General features: G+C 42.6%; 1 protein-coding gene across 4 annotated transcripts in view; it reads right to left on the reverse strand.

The window, feature by feature from the left end:
* Window positions 1–21,636, reverse strand: part of LOC139546899 (sodium channel protein type 1 subunit alpha-like) — a 57,109-nt gene extending 35,473 nt beyond the window's left edge. For 2 of the 4 annotated variants that reach the window (XM_071355826.1, XM_071355824.1), the window contains exons 1-4: window positions 4,362–4,446; window positions 4,141–4,269; window positions 2,831–2,922; window positions 286–534 (exon numbers count right to left, since the gene is read on the reverse strand). In XM_071355826.1, the coding sequence (XP_071211927.1) occupies window positions 286–534; window positions 2,831–2,922; window positions 4,141–4,269; window positions 4,362–4,441 (550 nt within the window). In that variant the 5' untranslated portion in view covers window positions 4,442–4,446. Of the gene's footprint in view, window positions 1–285; window positions 535–2,830; window positions 2,923–3,036; window positions 3,129–4,140; window positions 4,270–4,361; window positions 4,452–6,034; window positions 6,154–6,703; window positions 7,018–21,185 lie in introns of those variants that run through there. The other 2 variants (XM_071355827.1, XM_071355825.1) reach the window with 2 other exon arrangements.
* Between the last annotated feature and the right edge of the window lie 367 nt (window positions 21,637–22,003).

A 22,003-nucleotide genomic window follows, 5' to 3' on the forward strand; every position in this document is an offset into this window, starting at 1 on the left:
CCACTTGGGTGGTGACTCAATACCCTCCGTGTTGACAAGCTAAACGTTCCACTAGTATCATCCATCAACAAGCAGTGTTATGATGAACCGCCACACTACTTCCCACCGGAAGCTCTTACAAACCCCTCTCAGCCATTCCTGTCATTTTACATTACGCTCTTTAGCCGGGGTCTGCTCGTGTGGCTAGTAGCAATGAGCTGTGACTCACACACTGTAGTCTGAGGCTAGTAGCATGGCCTTCACTAACCCTCCATTGACTGTCTGAAGCCAAAGAAACATGCTTACTGGGATCATTCATGTAATAGGTCCAGTTGAACGAGCTGGTCTTGTTAAGGTCCGTCCCATTAAAGTCGAATGAATCATCAGAGACGTTGGTTGAGTTACGAGGGATCCTTAAACATTTGTTTCTTAAATTGCCCATGAACAGCTGCAGCCCTACTAGGGCAAAGACACTTAGGCAGAATACAGTGAGGATCAGCACGTCTGACAGTTTCTTCACTGACTGGATCAGCGCTCCCACAATGGTCTTCAGGCCTGCAGGACACGACAGAACCTCACTGTTATTCGCATAGGAGTCTTATACAGTGTATGCAAAGAAGACGCCTTAATTTGTACACAATGTAAACATCACAGCATGAAACAGCATGTCTGTTGCGTCATATGTTTAAAAAAATAAATAATGTGTGGATGTGTCCCAAAGAAGCTGCTCATATAATTGTTAGAGATTGGAACGCTGGCAATGCAGTCCCATTCTACTGTCTCAATGGGTCTTACACCATGAGAATGTTTCATCTGTTACCCCGTGTTCTTTTCTCCACTAGAATTATATGAGCCATTATAAGCACATCATCTTTTCTGTCTAAGATCCAAATCCCAGTAATATGTTTATAGCACACATCCATAAATGACAATGTAGCTTAAAATAAAGTTATTTATTGCTCTACAGGTGATTATAAACACCAATATGCCTACTCATAGTTGTTATAATGTCCAGGCAGTTCTCGCCACAATTGACATACTGTGCATTCGGAGAGTAGTCAGAACCCTTTCCTTTTTTCACATGTTGTTACGTTGCAGCCTTATTCTAAAATGGATTAAATACAAATAAAAAACTCATCAATCTACGCACAATACCCCATAATGGCAAAGCAAAAACAGTTTAACTTTTATTTTAGCAAATGTATTAAATTTAAAACTGAAATATAACATTTACATAAGTATTCAGAAGCTTTGCTATGAGACTCGAAATTGAGCTCAGGTGCATCCTGCTTTCATTGATCATCCTTGAGATGTTTCTACAACTTGACTGGAGCACCTGAGGTAAATTCAATTGATTAGACATGATTTGGAAAGGCACACACCTGTTTATATAAGGTCCCACAGTTGACAGCGCAGGTCAGAGCAAAAACCAAGCCATGAGGTCAAAAGAGATTTCCGTAGAGCTCTGAGAATAAGATTGTGTCGAAGCAAAGATCTGGGGAAGGGTACCTATACAATTCTGCAACAATGAAAGTCTCCAAGATCACAGCAGCCTCCAACATTCTTAAATGGATGAAGTTTGTAACCACCAAGACTTCTTAAAGCTGGCCAAGCAATCGGGGGAGAAGGATCCTGGTCAGGGAGGTGACCAAGTACCTGATGGTCACTCTGACAGAGGTCCAGAGTTCCTTGTGGAGATGGGAGAACCTTCCAGAAGGACTACAATCGCAGCACTCCACCAATCAGGCCTTTATGGTAGAGTGGCCAGATGTAAGTCACTCTTCAGTAAAAGGCACACGACAGCTCACTTGTAGTTTGCCAAAAGGCACATAAGGGTCTCTCAGACTATGAGAAACAATATTCTTTAGTCTGATGTAACCAAGATTGAACTCTTTGGCGTGAATGCCAAGCATCATGTCTGGAGGAAACCTGGCACCATCCCTACGGTGAAGCATGGTGGTGGCAGCATCATGCTGTGGGGATGTTTTTTAGTGGCAGGGACTGGGAGACTAATCATGATCGAGGGAAAGATGAACAGAGAAAAAAACAGAGAGATCCTTGATGAAAACCTGCTCCTGAGCACTCAGACTGGGGTGCAACAGGACAACGACCCTCAGCACACAGCCAAGACTAGTCTCTGAATGTCCTTGAGTGGCCCAGCCAGAGCCTGGACTTGAACCTGATCGAAAAAAAACAATTGAATCCATTTTAGAAGGCTGTAATGTAACAAAATGAGGGAAAAGTCAAGGGGTCTGAATACTTTCCAAATGCACTGTATGTGTGCTGTACTGTAGATATACCAGTGTGCTATAAACCTTACTAAGAGCTTGGATCAGAAAATATGTCTCAGAGTACAATAACAAAAGCATGCATGTCTGTGAGGGTGGACATGCATCACGATTAGCTCTGACATATGACACACCCTTACTAGACCAACAGCACAGTCAGGAGCAGTTGAATGAAGGCAGACACCCAAGTCAGGGAGGACAATGACAAGCAACCATCCCAAACAACAAAGGAAGGAGAGGAGAGCTGGACAGCACCACAAACGCAATTACACAAGCTGGATGTAAACAGTCTCATGCAAACAAAATCGACTAGACCCCCCAAGTCTGTTCTGGAGAAATAAACAAATTAAGAAATAAAATAGTAGGTCTAAAAGCAAGCAATCCTTTCCATTTCAAGGAACTGCTTCAGATTACTGCTTTCACTGGCCATGTTACAGCATGAGAGGCAAACCATCAGACCTAAATAAAAACGTAAAGGTGAAGTGACCCTTAAACTTTGATGGAGTGAGTAGTACATTACCACCCTTTGGCCCCTAAACCTTAACCCTTAACCTTGCTCTCACCTGGGATGACCGATATAGTTTTCAAAGCTCGGAGAACCCTGAACGTTCTCAGTGCTGAGACATTGCCCAGGTCCACAAACTCTGTGACATATCTGTAATAAGGGGTAGGTCACAAACAGACGCCATGACAGGACAACAAAGAGCAGTCGGAGGAAACATGACACAAGGAAGGGGCTGGCTGACAACTGGCAGCAGGCACTCCTTACCTGGGATAACTGAAATAGTTTTCAAAGCTCTTAGTACTCTGAAAGTGCGAAGAGCTGAAACATTGCCTAGGTTTACAAACTCTGTTACATACCTGCAGGAAAATTCACAATTACAATAGAGCTTGTGTAGTTCAGGAAAGAATACATTCATGTTACATGGCAAGGGCCTTAAACCCCTCAAACACTATTACATAGTGGGATAGACAATAGGTGTGAGGATTCTGAGGACATTAAACAAGGATTAACACTATCAAAGTTCAGGTTAGTCTGAGCAGTATGAGTGCCTCAATATTCATCATGTCTACATGGTATTGTAATAACAGGGTCTTGCAACCATCCTAACGCAGTATTGCAATACGTCTGTTCTCTTGTGTAAGCCACCAACAATGATTGCACTAACAACACAAATAATAAACCAAGTTGGCATGTTGCTCCTGAACAACAAACAAAATCGATGTTGTAATCTAAATCGACATTTACCCTGTACTTGTTGTAACTCATCTGCCTCTAGCAGCAAAAACAAACAGTAGTGAAGTCTGGTAGGTGTTAGTAGAAATACATGTAGGCAAAATTACTAGCTGTACAGCAGTGACTGTACAGCAGGGGTCCCCAATTACATTCAGCCTGGGCCAATTTTTCCTTGAGCGGATGGTCGGATGGCCAGGACAAAGTTATAAATAATTTGTATACTGCAAATTGACCGCAAGAATTCCAAACAGATTTAGTATTTGACAAAAACAGAATAATTTCAAACCTTGATTACATTGGGACACAATTACATATGCCTCTCTATTTATGCTTGGGAATACTTGGGAACAGATTTCCTAAATTTAAATCACTTTCGGGTTGATTTTCTGGTGATTTTACAGTCTTTTATGTCCAACAACGAAAATTATAAACAAAAAATATATACTTTGGGGGCCAAATAAAATAACCCGCGTGCTGAATTTGGATCGTGGGCTGCCTATTGGGGAACCCCGGTGTACAGTGTTGCCAATAGTTACACACTGTAGGTAAGTAATAATATCAGAAGCTAATAATAGTCCTTATTAAAGCTACAAACTCCTGTTACTGATCATAACAGGAAAATGAGAGAATACTTACGCCATGACAATAACACAGAAATCCAACCAGTTCCATGGGTCTCGGAGAAAGGTGAACTTCCCTACACAGAAGCCCCTTGCCAGAATTTTTATAAGAGATTCAAATGTATAGATTCCAGTGAATGTGTACCTGTTGGAAACAAAGAGGACTGGTTAGTCTACATAGATTACTGTGTGTGTATTGTGGAAGCGTGTCGATTTAGGGGTAAGACGATGACTTACTCTACATTCTTTGTCCATTCCGGGGGCTGACTCAGGGTCATAAACGCACAGTTGGTAAGGATTGTCAACATGATTACCATGCTGAACAATGTGGAGGCAGTTGTCAAGGAAACTGAACTGTCCAGACCTATTGATTCAATATTCATTACACATATCATGCAATACAACACTTGACCCTGGCATAGAACGTACACCTCTCACAACTAGGTGATAATGCCCGAGGAGCCTGTGTTTGGAGGATATATTGTGCCACCGCCTTCGAGGGCCTTATCACTTTTATACAACGGGTTACCAACATATTCAAATAATGATTGACATATTTTTGTTGGAAATGTTATTTTGATGCATTTATTCATACGGTTTCATCCTTCCACAAGATATAGTCCCGATACAAATCTAAGGCTGCTTCCCAAGCCGGCTGGTCGTTTTTTCTATCGGTTCGGTTGCCAGAGACTCGACCCAGTCGTTCAGTCTTTTTGTTCTGTATCTAAGGACGCTACCCAGTCGTTCAGTCTTTTTGTTCTGTATTTATGGACGCTACCCAGTCGGTCAGTCTTTTTGTACTGTATCTAGAGACGCGACCCAGTCGTTCAGTCTTTTTGTTCTGTATCTATGGACGCTACCCAGTCGGTCAGTCTTTTTGTTCTGTATCTAGAGACGCGACCCAGTTGTTCAGTCGTTCGTTCTAAATGTGCTATTACAAATACTGGCTGGCAACATTCTTATCCCTTGCTTGCTAGCTAGCCAACTACGGCTAACTTACAGTCACATCAAAAAGTGCAGCCAGAATAACAGCAAAGTAGCTGCATTTACGTTTGTTTAAGCTGTTGTCTGGATACATTTATTTGGATACATCCATATCAATGAGCTAATGAGGCACAATTTCGCCTGGCATAGAAAATGTGCTCACTCGTCAGGACACTGTTGTTCAGAGGAGCTAGCCAACAACACAGCTAACACAATCACTTCAAACTGAAGCTGGAAAGACAGCAAATTAGCTGCACTTCGTTTTGTTTTAGCTGTTTTCTATTGACATTTCTTTGACACGTTCATTACTTTGGGACAGCTAGAGATCGAATTTGCATATTGAAACAATGTTACAAATGTTGGAGAGACAGACAGCAAGGTTTATACAAATCTCCGTTGTTGAAAATGAAATGTTAGTCTAAAAGAAATGTGAGATAATGTCTAGATGCTTTTTATAGTGGAGATCAAGTTTATAAATTGCTTGGCTGGGCTGATGAGACAGTGAATTGCACAGTTAACAGGCATTTTAACGTCATAGATTTAGCCGGTGGTAAGTTGTGGAATAGACACCGGCTGGAATACGGTTTCAACCAATCAGCATTCAGGATTAGACCCACGCGTTGTATAAAGTGCATTATAAACTGGGTGGTTCGAGCCCTGAATGCTGATTGACTGACAGCCATGGTATATAAGATCATATAACACGGGTATATTTTAACTGCTCTAATTACGTTGGTAACCAGTTTATCATAGCATTAAGGCAGCTCAGGGGTTTGTGGTATATGGCCAATATACCACACCCCCTCGGGCCTTAATGCTTTAGTCATTATCTGTACAAACAAGATACAGACATACGATATAGGACACATATTTATTTGACCTCAAAAACATTAAATGTGGTTAATCTTTTTTTAATCGAAGGATATGAGTGTACCAAAACCTTAATTGATATTCTTCTAAGAGGGTTGAAGGGGTTTAAGACATACAATGCAGGAGTGGCGTTGAAGCGGAAGATGGCCTTCCCTCGGTTCAACACTATAAAGGTCTGTGAGAGAGAGAGAGAGAGAGAGCGAGAGAGAGACTGTCAACACATATTCCTGGTCACTTAGGAGTGATGGAAATTATTCACAAAAAGAAGGACAACACAACACCAGCTTCTGTTATTGCTATAGCACACATTGTAGAGCACAGTGGTACTCTGTGGTGTCGTGATATGTCTCCGTTGAAATTGTCAGACGGGAGCCCTATCAATCATAGCTTTTCTGTCACCCTGGATACAAAGGCTCTGGATGGATGACAGTGTGCTTCATCACTTTGTCCTACACGATAACAACTGAACTTGGATCTGACAACAGAGAAAGCCTGTGTTACTGCAACTCTGGGTAATCACAGTGCCTGACACATAGAGATCTCTCACTGCACAGCATACACATGACAGGATAGACAGTACTAGTTTGCATAAACATAAACTCTCTGCTCAAAATATGACATGGATCCAAATGCTTTCCAATACTGCCTTAACCCTTCACAACTCATCCAAACATCCTCTCCTTGGTTTCAAAGCCCAGCTCTTTGGGATGACCAATCCCACTCACTTTCTGATTGCTGTAGAAGGTGTCCAAGTCCTCCAGTGGTGTGGACACCAATCCTTTGGGAATGTCCCCATATATGAGTGGCAGTGATTTGCCAGCCTCCAGGTCACTGCTGGGCTTAGGCCCGTTGTCGTCATCGTTGTTGGGCTTCGCCTTGGACTTCTTGGCGTTCTCGTCAGCGATCCGCCTCTCGATGGCATCGAGGGACTCACGACAAAACGGGTGGAAGCTGTCTGGTCCTGGCGGTACAAGCAGCTGTGCCATCATTTCATCCTGCACTTTCAGAGTGAATGGCTAGCCTCCTACATTAGAAAGGGCTGAAGAAACAAGAGGGAGAAACTCCAGTAAGAGGCAAGTGTAGTGACTGAGCGTCGACTACTGAGGCAATGATATCCTAAAAACGACATTCAACCTGAAAAAATATTTCTGTTGCAGGAAATGTGCAACCTTTATAAGTGCCTAACACACTGACTTGGACAATATGATTCCATTATAATCGTACACTTACAATCATCCAATATCACACAGGTACCAGTGAGAAGGAAAACAAAAATGCTTTCCATGCCACTCTTTGGCGGCCAAACCATCAATATGAGGTACTTCACAGTCTATTCTTCACACCTATCACTTCACTTTTTCTAAAGAAAACAACCCAATGAGTGGAGGAGAGATCTGGCTGTGGACAGATCCCACAGAGGACAAGTAGCTGGTCCTAAAAAGTCTAGAGAGACCTGGCCATGCTCTTAAATCCACAGCAACGACCTGGGAAAAATTCAATCAGATGTGACATTATAATACATGGGATTAAACAGAGGGATTTTGCATCAGATGCGAATTCTAGTTTAACCCATTACTCTCTGTTCCAGAGCCAATCACACAGACAACAGCTAGGAGGCATGATCTCGTTCAGAGCCCAACGTTTCCACTATAAAATGTCTCAGTGTAAAGAATAGGGACGAGACAGAGGGAGAGGCTGAGTTTCCAAATATACTCAGAGAGTAGTAACATGATGCACAGGGACACTGCGATGGTAATATCAATAATCCCTTTACTACTGCTTCTTCTGCATCTGTCACATCTGCTTTATCACTTTGTCATTGGCTTTACAGTGCAATAAAATACATTGTTTGTCTTGTCGGGGTCCAAGAAATCAATCACTAACACACTGGTCAATGCTGGATTGGATTTAACATAAATCACATCAATATGTCAACATAGTAAAACCCATCAAGGGATTTAGTGAAACGAAAGCAGTTGTTGTAACCTCTGTGTGAGGTGTCTTTGTGCTCTGTTATGGCAGATTATCATATCTCCCCATATTCTTCATGTGAGTGGTGTTCTTGTGGGTTGTGAATATTAATGATTTGTTAAAACAGAAAAGCAAATAAATACATTAAATACGTTATACTAGAAATATCTTTATTATCACAGCTGTGATGGACTAGTTTGACTCTTTAGCCAGCTGTGCACAAATTGACCCTGAATTTGGAATGAACTCATAAGTGTCTATGATCGGCATTAGTACTGTATACTACTCACGCATCTTCTAATCAATTTAATGGCTAGTAGCCGCATATCATTTTCCTCCATTAAATGGAAGAAGTCATCAAGAAATGGCTTTCCAGTAAAAGTTTTTCTGTACAGAATTTGCCAGTTGTAACTGTGTACGAAATTCAGCCACAGTAGCTTATTTAAAATTCATCCTATTGTTGGCCTTACTGCATATGACAAATTGACCTCAAAGCCAAAGCCAAAGCCAACCTTTATACTATAGTTACCAAAAGGACAAAAATAAATTTTGAAAACATTCAGACTACTCTATTCTGTACAGTACATCTTCCAAATGGGATAGGAAATATATATATTCGCAACAGTTGAATAAAGAGTTTCACAACAGTTTCATTAGGACATAGTCATGGCATTTATATTGCTTGTGGTTAGACATCTGAGTGCATGCACTGAAGGGGCAGAGCACATGCATAAGTAGCAGCAGTTATGAAAATAGTGCAATGAACAGCTGACACCTGCTTCCTGAATAATAGAACCAATTATTCAGAATTAAATATTTTATATTGTAAAATTAAATAAAACATAGATATCATATTCAAGCCTTGAGGGGTGACAAGTCTATCTAATATAGCCAAGATTTTCATTTTCTATGACCCGAAAACAGCTTCTGGGCATAAGATTTGGCTGTGGATGTACCTGCTCATTCCGGACCAGTCCCTAATCCCCGGGACTCAAAAGAGAAAGAGACGGCGCAAGAGAGGCAAAAGAGTGGGCTCCCTGATGAGACTACGTCGGTGACTAAATGAAATGCCTCTACCCTCTGTTCTATTGGTGAACGTACAATCACTATCCTATCAACGGGACCTGAAGAACAAGGACTTTGTCAAGAGTGCTTTGTCAAGAGTGAACGGCAGCTTCAGGTAAGGTTAAGGGGGGAGGTGTGTGTCTCTTTGCTAACAATAGCTAGTGTGTGATCTCTAATGTTAAGGAAGTCTCAAGGTTTTGTTTGCCTGAGTTAGAATACCTCATGATAAACTGCAGACCATACTATTTACAAAGAGAGTTTTCATCTATATCGTAGCTATCTATTTAGCACAACAATCCGGCTGCACTCAATGAGCAGAAATGCTTACTTACCAATAGTGCGGAAAAAAAAGGTGTGTGTGTGTATGTGTGTGTGTGTGTGTGTGTGTGTGTGTGTGTGTGTGTGTGTGTGTGTGTGTGTGTGTGTGTGTGTGTGTGTGTGTGTGTGTGTGTGTGTGTGTGTGTGTGTGTGTGTGTGTGTGTGTGTGTGTGTGTGTGTGTGTAGGTAAGTAAAGAAATAAAACAACAGGAAAAAGACATTTGAGAAAAGAGTAGCAAGGCTATATACAGACACCTGTTAGTCAGGCTTATTGAGGTAGTATGTACATGTAGGTGTCGTTAAAATGACTATGCATATATGATGAACAGAGAGTAGCAGAAGCGTAAAAAGAGGGGTTGGCGGGTGGTGGGACACAATGCAGATAGCCCGGTTAGCCAATGTGTGGGAGCACTGGTTGGTCGGGCCAATTTAGGTAGTATGTACATGAATGCATAGTTAAAGTGACTATGCATATAAGATAAACAGAGAGTAGCAGCAGCATAAAAGAGGGGTTGGGGGGGGCACACAATGCAAATAGTCCGGGTAACCATTTGGTTACCTGTTCAGGAGTCTTATGGCTTGGGGGTAAAAACTATTGAGAAGCCTTTTTGTCATAGACTTGGCACTCCGGTACCGCTTGCCATGCGGTAGTAGAGAGAACAGTCTATGACTGGGGTGGCTGGGGTCTTTGACAATTTTTAGGGCCTTCCTCTGACACCGCCTGGTGTAGAGATCCCTGATGGCAGGCAGCTTTGCCCCAGTGATGTACTAGGCCGTACGCACTACCCTCTGAAGTGCCTTGCGGTCGGAGGCCGAGCAATTGCCGTACCAGGCAGTGATGCAACTGGTCAGGATGCTCTCGATGTTGCAGCTGTAGAACCTTTTGAGGATCTCAGGACCCATGCCAAATCCTTTTAGTTTCCTGAGGGGGAATAGGCTTTGTCGTGCCCTCTTCACGACTGTCTTGGTGTGTTTGGACCAATCTAGTTTGTTGTTGATGTGGACACCAAGGAATTTGAAGCTCTCAACCTGCTCCACTACAGCCCCGTCGATGAGAATGGGGACGTGCTCGGTGCTCCTTTTCCTGTAGTCCACAATCATCTCCTTAGTCTTGGTTATGTTGAGGGATAGGTTGTTATTCTGGCACCAACCGGCCAGGTCTCTGACCTCCTCCCTATAGGCTGTCTCGTCGTTGTCGGTGATCAGGCCTACCTACCACTGTTGTGTCGTCAGCAAAGTTAATGATGGTGTTGGAGTCGTGCCTGGCCATGCAGTCGTGGGTGAACAGGGAGTACAGGAGGGGTCTGAGCACGCACCCCTGGGGAGCTCCAGTGTTGAGGATCAGCGTGGCAGATGTGTTGTTACCTACCCTCACCACCTGGGGGCGGCCTGTCAGGAAGTCCAGGATCCAGTTGCAGAGGGAGGTGTTTAGTCCCAGGTTCCTTAGCTTGTGATGAGCTTTGAGGGTACTATGGTGTTGAACGCTGAGCTGTAGTCAATGAACAGCATTATCACATAGGTGTTCCTTTTGTCCAGGTGGGAAAAGGCAGTGTGGAGTGCAATAGAGATTGTATCATCTGTGGATCTGTTTGGGCGGTATGCAAATTTGAGTGGGTCTAGAGTTTCTGGGATAATGGTGTTGATGTGAGCCATTACCAGCCTTTCAAAGCACTTCATGGCTACGGACGTGAGTGCTACGGGTCTGTAGTCATTTAGGCAGGTTGCCTTTGTGTTCTTGGGCACAGGGACTATGGTGGTCTGCTTGAAGTATGTTGGTATTACAGACTCAATCAGGGACATGTTGAAAATGTCAGTGAAGACACCTGCCAGTTGGTCAGCACTTGCCCGGAGCACACGTCCTGGTAATCCGTCTGGCCCCGCAGCCTTGTGTAGGTTGACCTGTTTAAAGGTCTTACTCACGTCGGCTACGGAGAGCGTGATCACACAGTCGTCCGGAACAGCTGATGCTCTCATGCATGCCTCAGTGTTGCTTGCCTCGAAGCGAGCATAGAAGTGATTTAGCTCGTCTGGTAGGCTCATGTAACTGGGCAGCTCGCGGCTGTGCTTCCCTTTGTAGTCTGTGATAGTTTGCAAGCCCTGCCACATCCGACGAGCATCGGAGCCGGTGTAGAATGATTCAATCTTAGCCCTGTATTGACGCTTTGCCTGTTTGATGGTTCGTCGCAGGGCATAGTGGGATTTCTTGTAGGCTTCCGGGTTAGAGTCCCGCACCTTGAAAGCGGCAGCTCTACCCTTTAGCTCAGTGCGAATGTTGCCTGTAATCCATGGCTTCTGGTTGGGGTATGTACGTACAGTCACTGTGGGGACGACGTCCTCAATGCACTTATTGATAAAGCCAGTGACTGATGTGGTGTATTCCTCAATGTCATCGGAAGAATCCCGGAACATGTTCCAGTCTGTGATAGCAAAGCAGTCCTGTAGTTTAGCATCTGCTTCATCTGACCATTTTTTTATAGACCAAGTCACTGGTGCTTCCTGCTTTAATTTTAGCTTGTAGGCAGAAATCAGGAGGATAGAGTTGTGGTCGGATTTACCAAATGGAGGGCGAGGGAGAGCTTTGTACGCCTCTGTGTGTGGAGTACAGGTGATCTAGAATTTTTTTCCCTCTGGTTGCACATTTAACATGTTGATAGAGATTTGGTAGAACTGATTTAAGTTTCCCTGCATTAAAGTCTCCGGCCACTAGGAGCGCCACCTCTGGGTGAGTGGTTTCCTGTTTGCTTATTTCCTTATACAGCTGAGTGAGTGCGGTCTTAGTGCCAGCATCTGTCTGTGGTGGTAAATAAACAGCCACGGAAAGTATAACTGAGAACTCTCTAGGCAAGTAGTGTGGCCTGCAATTTATCACAATATACTCTACTTCAGGCGAGCAAAATCTAGAGACTTCCTTAGATTTCGTGCCCTAGCTGTTGTTTACAAATATGCACAGACCGCCCCCCCTCGTCTTACCGGAGTGTGCTGTTCTATCCTGCCGATGCAGCGTGTATCCCGCTAGCTGAATATCCATGTCATCATTCAGCCACGATTCCGTGAAGCATAGGATATTACAGTTTTTGATGTCCCATTGGTAGGATATTCGTGATCGTACCTCGTCCAATGATTGCACGTTGGCGAGTAATATTGACGGTAACGGCAGCTTTCCTAGTTGCCTTCTGCGGGTCCGGACGAGGCATCCGGCTCTTCGTCCTCTGCGTCGCTTCCTTTTGCGAATAATTGGGATTAGTCTCCCCACAGTCTGCCCTGTGGGGTGTTTGGAGAATATCGTGTGAGTCTTGCTTGTTGTTGTTGTTGAAGAAATCTTCGTCTAATCCGAGGTGAGTGATCGCTGTCCTGATATCCAGAAGCTCTTTTCTTCCGTAAGATACGGTTGCAGAAACATTATGTACAAAATAATTTACAAATATCGCGAAACAAAACACATAATAGCACAATTGGTTAGGAGACCATAAAACGGCGGCCATCTCCTCTGGCGCCATTTTTCTAAGCTACAGGACCGTTTCACTGGAATATGTTCCGGGATTCATCCGATAACATTGAGGAGTTTACCACATCAGTAAACAGCTTCATTAATAAGTGCATCAAAGCGACGTCCCCACAGTGACCGTACATACATATCCCAACCAGAAGCCATGGATTATAGGCAACATCCGCACTGAGCTAAAGGCTAGAGCTGCCGCTTTCAAGGAGAGGGAAACTAATCCCAACGCTTATCAGAAATTCCGCTATTACCTCCGACGAGCCAGCAAACAGTCAAAACATAAATTACTGGACTAAGATCAAATCCTACTAAGTCAGCTCAGACACTCGTCGGATGTGGCAGCTCTATTACTGATTACAAAGGGAAACCAGCCGTGAGCTGCACAGTGACCTGAGCCTATTTGATGAGACAAATTCCTTCTATGCGCTCTTTCGAGAAAAGCAACACTGAACCATGCATGAGAGCCCCAGCTGTTCCGAATGACTGTGTGATCTCGCTCTTCAGGTTAATATTCACAAGGCCGCAGGCCAGACGGATTACCAGGAGGTGTAATCAGAGCATTCGCTGACCAGCTGGCAAGTGTCTTTACTAATATTTTCAACCTCCGCCTGACCCAGTCTGTAATACGTAAAATGTTCAATCAGACCACCATAGTCCCTGTGCCCAAGAACGCCAAGATAACCTTTCTAAATGACTATCGCCCTGTTGCCATGAAATGCTTTGAAAGGCTGGTCATGGCTCACATCAACACCATCTTCTCAGACACCCTGGACACACTCCAATTTGCACAGCACCCCAACACATCCACAGATGACGCAATCTCTATTGCACTCCACACTGCCCTCTCCAACATGGACAAGAGGAACATTTGCATGAGAATGCTGTTCATTGACAATAGCTCAGTGTTCAACAGCATAGTGCCCTCCAAGCTCATCACTAAGCTCAGGACCCTATGACTGAACACCTCCCTCTGAAACTGGATCCCGGACTTCCTGATGAGCCACCCCCAGGTGGAGGGTAGGCGACAACACATCCACCATGCTGACCCTCAGCACAGGGGCCCGTCAGAGGTGCGTGCTTAGTTTCCTATAGGGAGGAGGTCAGTGACCTGGCTGTGTGGTGCCAGGACAATAACCTCTCCCTTAACCTCAGCAAGACAAAGGAGCTGATCATGGACTACAGGAAACAGTGGAAGGCCGAGCACGGCCCCATTCACATTGATGGGGCTGTGGTGGAGCGGGTCGAGAGCTTCAAGTCCCTTGGTGTCCACATCACTAAGGAATGATGTGAAGAGGGCACAACAATGCCTCTTTCCCCTCAGGAGGCTGAAAAGATTTGGAATGGATCCTCAAACAATTCCACAGATGCACCATTGAGAGCATCTTCACTGGCTGCATCATCGCTTGGTGTGGCAACTGCTTGGCATCTGACCATAAGTGTATTAAAGCCAGTTAGATTTGAATTTAGATCTAAAAAGGACATTTTATTGCTCTGCCAGTATTTGATGTTTCCTTTCATGTGTCCTACCAATTATTATTGGATTATTCACCATGGCAACCAATTGTTAGTATACAAATGGAACTGAGAGTTGGCTTTGTGGAGATCAGACCATTCTAATTTTTGCAAGGATATTTATCAGTTTTTGACCAAATGTAAGTCAGAACAAATACTTATTTCATTTTTATAATATTCCTGTTGCTATTGTTCAATGTAAATACAAGAAATGTGTATGTAAAGGGGCAACTTTCTTCACCAGTTGTCTTACCATTTTGTACAATTATGCGATTAATTTCAATGTTAATTCTCCTAAGAGGAATTATGGTGTGTTATTTTTCTCTTAATGTAAATTGTGTATGGAGATTGCTGACATTAATGTTTATTGGATTTACATTGTAGTAATTTTCTCTTTCTTTAATCCTGTTTCCCTCTGTACACAGACCACATGAATACTCTGTTTCATCATTACTCCTAGACTGGGCTTCTGTGTCTGTCATCACTCTTTGACCAGAGTGCAGTCCGGTATCTGTTTACTCCCAGTGGCCTATCCACACATTAGAGAGTACCAAACTCCGTTTCAACAAGACACTACAGAGGGTAGTGCATAAGGCCCAGTACAACACTGGGGCTGAGCTCCCTGCCATCCAGGACCTCTATACCAGGGGATGTCAGAGGAAGCCCCTAAAAATTGCCACTCAAGTCATAGACTGTTCTCTCTGCTACCGCACAGTAAGCGGTACGGATGCACCAAGTTTGGAACCAACAGGACCCTGAAAAGTGTCTAGCCCCAAGCCATAAGACTGCTAAATAGTTCGTCCGGGTAGCTATTGGTTAACTATTTAACTATCTGCATTAACTCTTTTGACATCACATACACATCTGCTACTGTTTATTATCTTATCCTGTTGCCTAGTAAATTCATCCCTACCTATATGTACATATCTATCTCAATTACCTTGTACAACTGCACATCAACTCGGTACTGGTACCCCTTGTATATACAGTAGCCACGTTATCGTTACTCATTGTGCATGTATTCCTAGTGTTATTATTTTTCTTTCATTTCTCTTTTTTTCTCTGCATTGTTGGGAAGGGCCCATAAGTAAGCATTTCACTTAGTCTACATCTGCTGTTTACGAAGTGTTTGACAAATACAATTGGATTTGATTTCAGATCATCAAAAATGTTAACCATGCCATTGTATTTAGTTTAAAGGTGAAAAGTTGAAAAAATAAAAATATTCCAAAAATTCCTTTACGTTGATGACTTTTTGCAAATCCAATCAGTTTTCCACATTGATTCAAAATCATCACATTGAATTGTTTTGTTGAAATGACATGGAGACAATTTTGATTCAACCAGTTTGTGCCCAGTAGGTACCTTGCTCTACAATCAAAAACATAGATATAATGGTACAGTAAATAGGGACATTCCAATTAGTATGATATGTAAGTTATAGATTGTTACGAATTTGCAAAATGTATGAAATGTTACGAATTTATATTTGTTGTGGATAATGTTAGCTAGGTTGCTAACACTAACATTAGAGTTATGGGTTAAGGTTAGGGTTTAACTTAAGGTTAGGAGTTAGGCTAACGGGTTAAGGTTAGGGTTAGGGGAAGGGTTAGCTAATATGCTAAGTAGTTGCAAAGTAGCTAAAAAGCAGTAAGTAGTTGCAAAGTTGCTAATTAGCTAAAATGCTAAAGTTGTCTGTGATGAGAATCAAAAATGCAACCTTTAGGTTGCTAGATGTTAGCTAAGTGGCTTGGTGGCAAACACTAATGTTAGATAGGTGACTAAGGTTAGCCAGGCTGGGTGTTAGGGTAAAAGGTGGTAAAGGTTAAGGTTAGGAGTTAGGTTAAAGGGTTAAGGTTAGGGTTAGGAAGGATTAGCTAACATGCTAAGTAGTTGCAAAGTAGCTAAAAAGGATTAAGTAGTTGCAAAGTTGCTAACATGCTAAAATGCTAAAGTTGTCCATCGTGAGATACGAACATTCAACCTTCGGGTTGCTAGACGTAAGCTAGGTGGCTAATGATAACATTAAGGTGGATAACATTAGCTAGGCTAGGGGTTAGGGTTAAAGGTTTAAGGTTGGGGTTAATGGAAGGGTTAGTTAACATGCTAAGTAGTTGCTAATTAGCTAAAATGCTAACGTTGTCAATGATGAGAATCAAACACGCAACCTTTGGGTTACAAGACGTATGCGGTATACTTTAGTTTCTGCCTTAAGTAACCTTCTTTCTTATGTAACTATACCAAACATAACATATCATACTAATTTCAGTGTGCCGGATTTACATTTACTATATTACGACCAGTCTATGTGGTCTCATCAGGCCGAGTCATTTGTCTCCTCTGTCATTACTGACCCCAAATGACAGCACATTTGTTTTCTCTGTATTTCACCATACATAGCCCTGTCCTGTTCATAACAAAACCTGACCAGGGGCCTTGACCTCAGTGGCTGACAACCCCAGCCTTCCCCTTCCATGTTTCACTAATTCTAACAGGCTCCCCGCTTTCACATGGACCCACATTAAGTTGGGTCGAGTGGTCTCAAACAGAAATTAGTCTCAATGTAGTGAAGCTTTTTAGTCTTCTCAGGCAAAATGAAAAAGTCTGTGCGAAAAGTAGGCTACGTCTATTGACTTGATATGCAATGCATTCGGAAAGAATTCAGACCCCTTGACTCTTTCCACATTTTCTTATGTTACAGCCTTTTAAAAAAATATATATACAATTGTTTATTTCCCTCATCAATCATCAACACACAATACCCCATAATGACACAGCAAAAACAGATTTGTAGAAATTTTAACAAATGTATAAAAATAAAAAACTGAAATATGACATTTACATAAGTATTCAGACCCTTTATTCAGTACTTTGTTGAAGCACCTCTGGTAGCGATTACAGCCTTGATTCTTCTTGGGTATGACACTACAAGCTTGGCACACCTGTATTTGTGGAGTTTATCCCGTTCTTCTCTTCAGATCCTCTCAAGCTCTGTCAGGTTGGATGGGGAGCGTCGCTGCACAGCTATTTTCAGGTCTCTCCAGAGATGTTCAGAGACGATCGGGTTCAAGTCCGGGCTCTGGCTGGGCCACTCAAGGACATATAGCCACGCCTGCGTTGTCTTGGCTGTGTGCTTAGGGTCGTTGTCCTGTTGGAAGGTGAACCTTCGCCCCAGTCTGAGATTCTGAGCACTCTAGAGCAGGTTTTCATCAAGGATCTATCTGTACTTTGCTCCGTTCATCTTTCCCTCGATCCTGACTATTCTCCTAGTCCCTGCTGCTGAAAAACATCCCCACAGCATGATACTGCCACCACCATGCTTCACTGTAGGGATGGTGCAAGGTTTCTTCCAGACGTGATGCTTGGCATTCAGGCCAAAGAGTTCAATCTTGGTTTCATCAGACCAGAGATTCTTGTTTCTCATGGTCTGAGAGTCCTTTAGGTGCCTTTTGGCAAACTCCTAGCGGGCTGTCATGTGCCTTTTACTGAGGGGTGGCTTCTGTCTGGCCACACTACCATAAAGGCCTGATTGGTGGAGTGCTGCAGAGATGGTTGTCCTTCTGGAAGGTTCTCCCCTCTCCACAAGGAACTATTGAGCTCTGTCAGAGTGACCATTGGGTTCTTGGTCACGTCCCTGACCAAGGCCATTCTCCCCTGATTGCTCAGTTTGGCAGGGCGGCCAGCTCTAGGAAGAGTCTTACTGGTTCCAAACTTCTTCCATTTAAGAAGGATGGAGGCCACTGTGTTCTTGAGGACCTTCAATGCTGCAGATCTGTGCCTCGACACAATCCTGTCTTGGAGCTCTACGTACAATTCCTTCGACCTCATGGCTTGGTTTTTGCTCTGACATGCATTGTCAACTGTGGGACCTTATATAGACATATGTGTGCCTTTCCATATCATGTAAAATCAATTGAATTTACCACAGGTGGACTCCAATCAAGTTGTAGAAACATCTCAAGGATGATCAATGGAAACAGGATGCACCTGAGCTCAATTTCAGAGTCTCATAGCAAAGGGTCTGAATACTTATGTAAATAAGGTATTTCAGTTTTTATTTGTAATACATTTGCAAACATTTCTAAAAAACAGTTTTTGCTTTGTCATTATGGGGTATTGTGTGTAGATTGATGAGGGGAAAAAAATATTTTATCAATTTTAGAATAAGGCTGTAAAGTAACAAAATGTGGAAAAAGTTAAGGGCTGAATACTTTCCCAAATGCACGGTAATTGCCATGCATCAGCAGACGTTTTATCAGCTTCTTATTTGTGCGAAAGCATTTTGGCATTTAAGTGCCATATTGCCTACTATAGCCGACCATAAACCACATTGAAAGTCCAACCCTACTGGACACAGACGTCAATGCAACGTCTATTCCACGTTGGTTCAATGTAATTGTATTGAAATGATGTGGAAAAACGTTGAACCACTGTCTGCCCAGTGGGACGTAAGTTGTTTAGTCTATTATTAAAATAAACACAAATCACTTTGTCAACAAAGCAACTACTAGGCTACTTTCTCTCGTGGATGGGAGCTGTTGGTTGAGGGATTTGAGCGGGTTATTTTCGCGCATTTGCTGCTGTCTATGGTGCTGCAAGTTTAACCGCACTAGGCTAAGTGCAGAAATGCCGGTAGGTCTAGCAAAAATGCCTGATATCCCCTTTACAGTGGCTGCTGGTTGGGTGAATGTCAACGATTTATTATCCATTATTTCACAAGAGATATGCCCAAGTAGGAGAGATTAAAGAGTTATGGCATTACCCACATAAAAGTCTAGAATGATGTAACGATTAAAATCATACTCGTCCATCCCTTTTTGTATATGATGTTACATTTCATGACTAAATATGCGTGTTGATTTAGTTTACACATGCATGCAAACACATTATACGATTATGGAAAGTTGAGATAGGAATTTCAATTAACAATAGCACTAGGAATTGCTATTTTTTCTTATGCTTCAAACAAAATGGTACAAAATCAACGTTCTAAGCTGTCAACAGCAAGCAAACGCAAATTACAGAGGTGAAATACATAGCCTAAAGATATGCTATCTGGCCAACCAGTCAAACAACAGATGAGAATGTATGAAGGACCATTATCATATTCAAACCATTATCAGCAGCCTATGGCAACACATTCATGACATCTGATTGACTGTTACCATAAACTGTTAAATCAAAGTTGACATGCAGCCTGACACACTGTTTCTTCTGTATGGTAGGCTATAGCCTATGTCTCATCCAGAAGGTGCTCCCTGGAAGGCTGCGGAGGGAAGGTAAATATCGGCTAAATAAGTGGACACAACAACAGAAAATGAAAAAGGGTGCGTGTACACACCCGAAAATGAATGTCTAGATTTCGGCTAATCTCAGATTTGTTTATATGACCGCATGAGATGTTACATGAGGGAATCAAACAGGTTATTTTATCAATGGCAGATTTTCAATACGAAGGGGGGGGGGGGGGGGGGGGGCAGCTGCTATCGCTATACTTGAGGCTTTAGTTATTTCCCTAGAGAGGGCTCATAGCAAAATCTCAGCCCTACCCAGAGCCAACACCCTCAATCCACCCTTCCCATTCACATACACGGCAGTACTATAGCCAAGCGCCCGCAAACACTGCTTGCATCCCTCCTCAATTTTTAAGAAAAAATTGGCTACTTTGTCGAGTGATTGGGGACGCATGATACATTTAGGTCGTCGGCGACACTATAAATAATGCAGGCCTATACATTATGATGAGTTCGAACAGACTGATTATGATTTATAGCCTACAGATATATGTATATTGATGTGTTATGACAGGCCTATGTCGCAAGATTAATAAATAAAAACATATTTTCCCAGTGGGATAAAGTCGAAATGATGTATTGACTGATATGTGTTCAATTCTCATAGTCTTTCTTCGGCAATAATCATATTACGGCCTATCTAGTCCCAGGGGCCGAAGTGTCGGCTACAGTAGGTTATCGTTGTCTGGCTGTTCCATCGTCTGTAGCCTTTTTTGCCACTGTTGATATGAATCTAACAGGTTGGAATACCAGGAAGTGACACCCTCTCTAGGTGGGTCAGCTGGAACAATCTGTTTAATAAACCTGATACAGAAACAGCATTAGAAGGGACAATATTATGATCACAGTGATCGACAACATTCGATTGATATCCGCTCTAACAAGTTAAATTAGGCTACAGTAGGGAACAAGTATAATTTGTGGTGAACTATATTTTCTCTGGGAGATCAAAAATGCCGAAAGAACAATGTTGTCAGAGGCTATACTTCACGCCTGATCCAGTGTTTGATCCATTGACATAAGAATGAGGTTTGATCACAAAGCTGTCATAACTAGCAGGATCATAGTATTATCTTCTAAAGAGCTTATTTTACCCAACAAGACAAATTCCCTTTAAAACCTACGCCACAGTTGTTCTTTTTAAATGAATAAAAGATCTGTAAACTCTGGTAATACCCTGTCAAAATGACAAGATGCCCATAATAAAGATTACCCTAAACTCAATTATTTCAGTAGATATACCAAGGTCTATCAAAATTATTTGAATAGGACATATATAGGTTAGGCCTACGCATCATGGAACATTCAGTTACCAATAATTGATCTTTATTGTTTAAGAGCCTTCCAGGCATCTTCTTTCCCCCTATTTTTCCATCAGCTTTGACGCATCACTTTTGGGAAAAAAGGGACAGCTCCCTCTCCGTTTTCTACTGAGAAATTAAATTACTGTAGAAATAAATACTTTTTTAGGAATTATCTAAATTACGCAGACTAAATTTCCCACCTTTGGGCAGCCCCATCGCATCCATTCTCATCCCCTGCACCCACCATTAGTTTGTCATCCAAGAAGGGGAAGAATCCGCCAATAATCGCCAGGCACGCCTTGATGTTGCTTTCTCCCCAGTAAAAACGTGATTCGAGGACACATGTGGATACTTGATTAAGTCAAAAGGTTTTCCTCTCTATAATGTAGTATTTCCCAGCGATGGACCCCCCAATAAAATCTCACAGGAGAGCGTCATGAAATTGCTGGCAGCACTGTCGCCTTGTTCAGAGCATTCTGTTGCGCTTCCGGTTGTTGCCGGGTACAAATGACTGCAGAGATGCAGGGTTGTGTGCGTGATCATAAATAATGTCTGCTGTGGTCGTGGATGTCGGGAAGAGATAATAGAGAGCCAGCCTACAGTTTGGTATCACTGAACTGGAGATTACATGTACCTGTAACACCGTAAAAAACATAACAAAAGTGTCAGATCGTCATCTAGTGATGGGTGAGGTAGGGGTGTTTTTTCTCATTATGATACAGCTAAAGGCTTCGCTACACACTGTCACTACCATGTGTGCGTTGTCACTACCGTGTGTGAATCCATTTCGTTTTTCTACCCTTTAGTAGCCTACTCTTGTTATCATGATTTTGTATAGCCTAATCTAAGAAAACATAAAATACCCACTTTGATGCATCTATTACTCTTTTATTAGATGTTTGATAAGAGACTGATAAATAAGAAGGCACGTATTAAAACGTGTGAATATTGCCCTCTGTCATTCTACCTCTGAAATACACCCAAGATCTTCAAGTTTTCTGAGGGCACCTAAGGGGCTGCAGGCAGCATTGTTCAGGGATCAAACGGAATGAAATGCTGTTT

This window comes from Salvelinus alpinus, chromosome 20 (genome assembly GCF_045679555.1).
Source record: "Salvelinus alpinus chromosome 20, SLU_Salpinus.1, whole genome shotgun sequence".
NCBI lineage: Eukaryota > Metazoa > Chordata > Actinopteri > Salmoniformes > Salmonidae > Salvelinus > Salvelinus alpinus.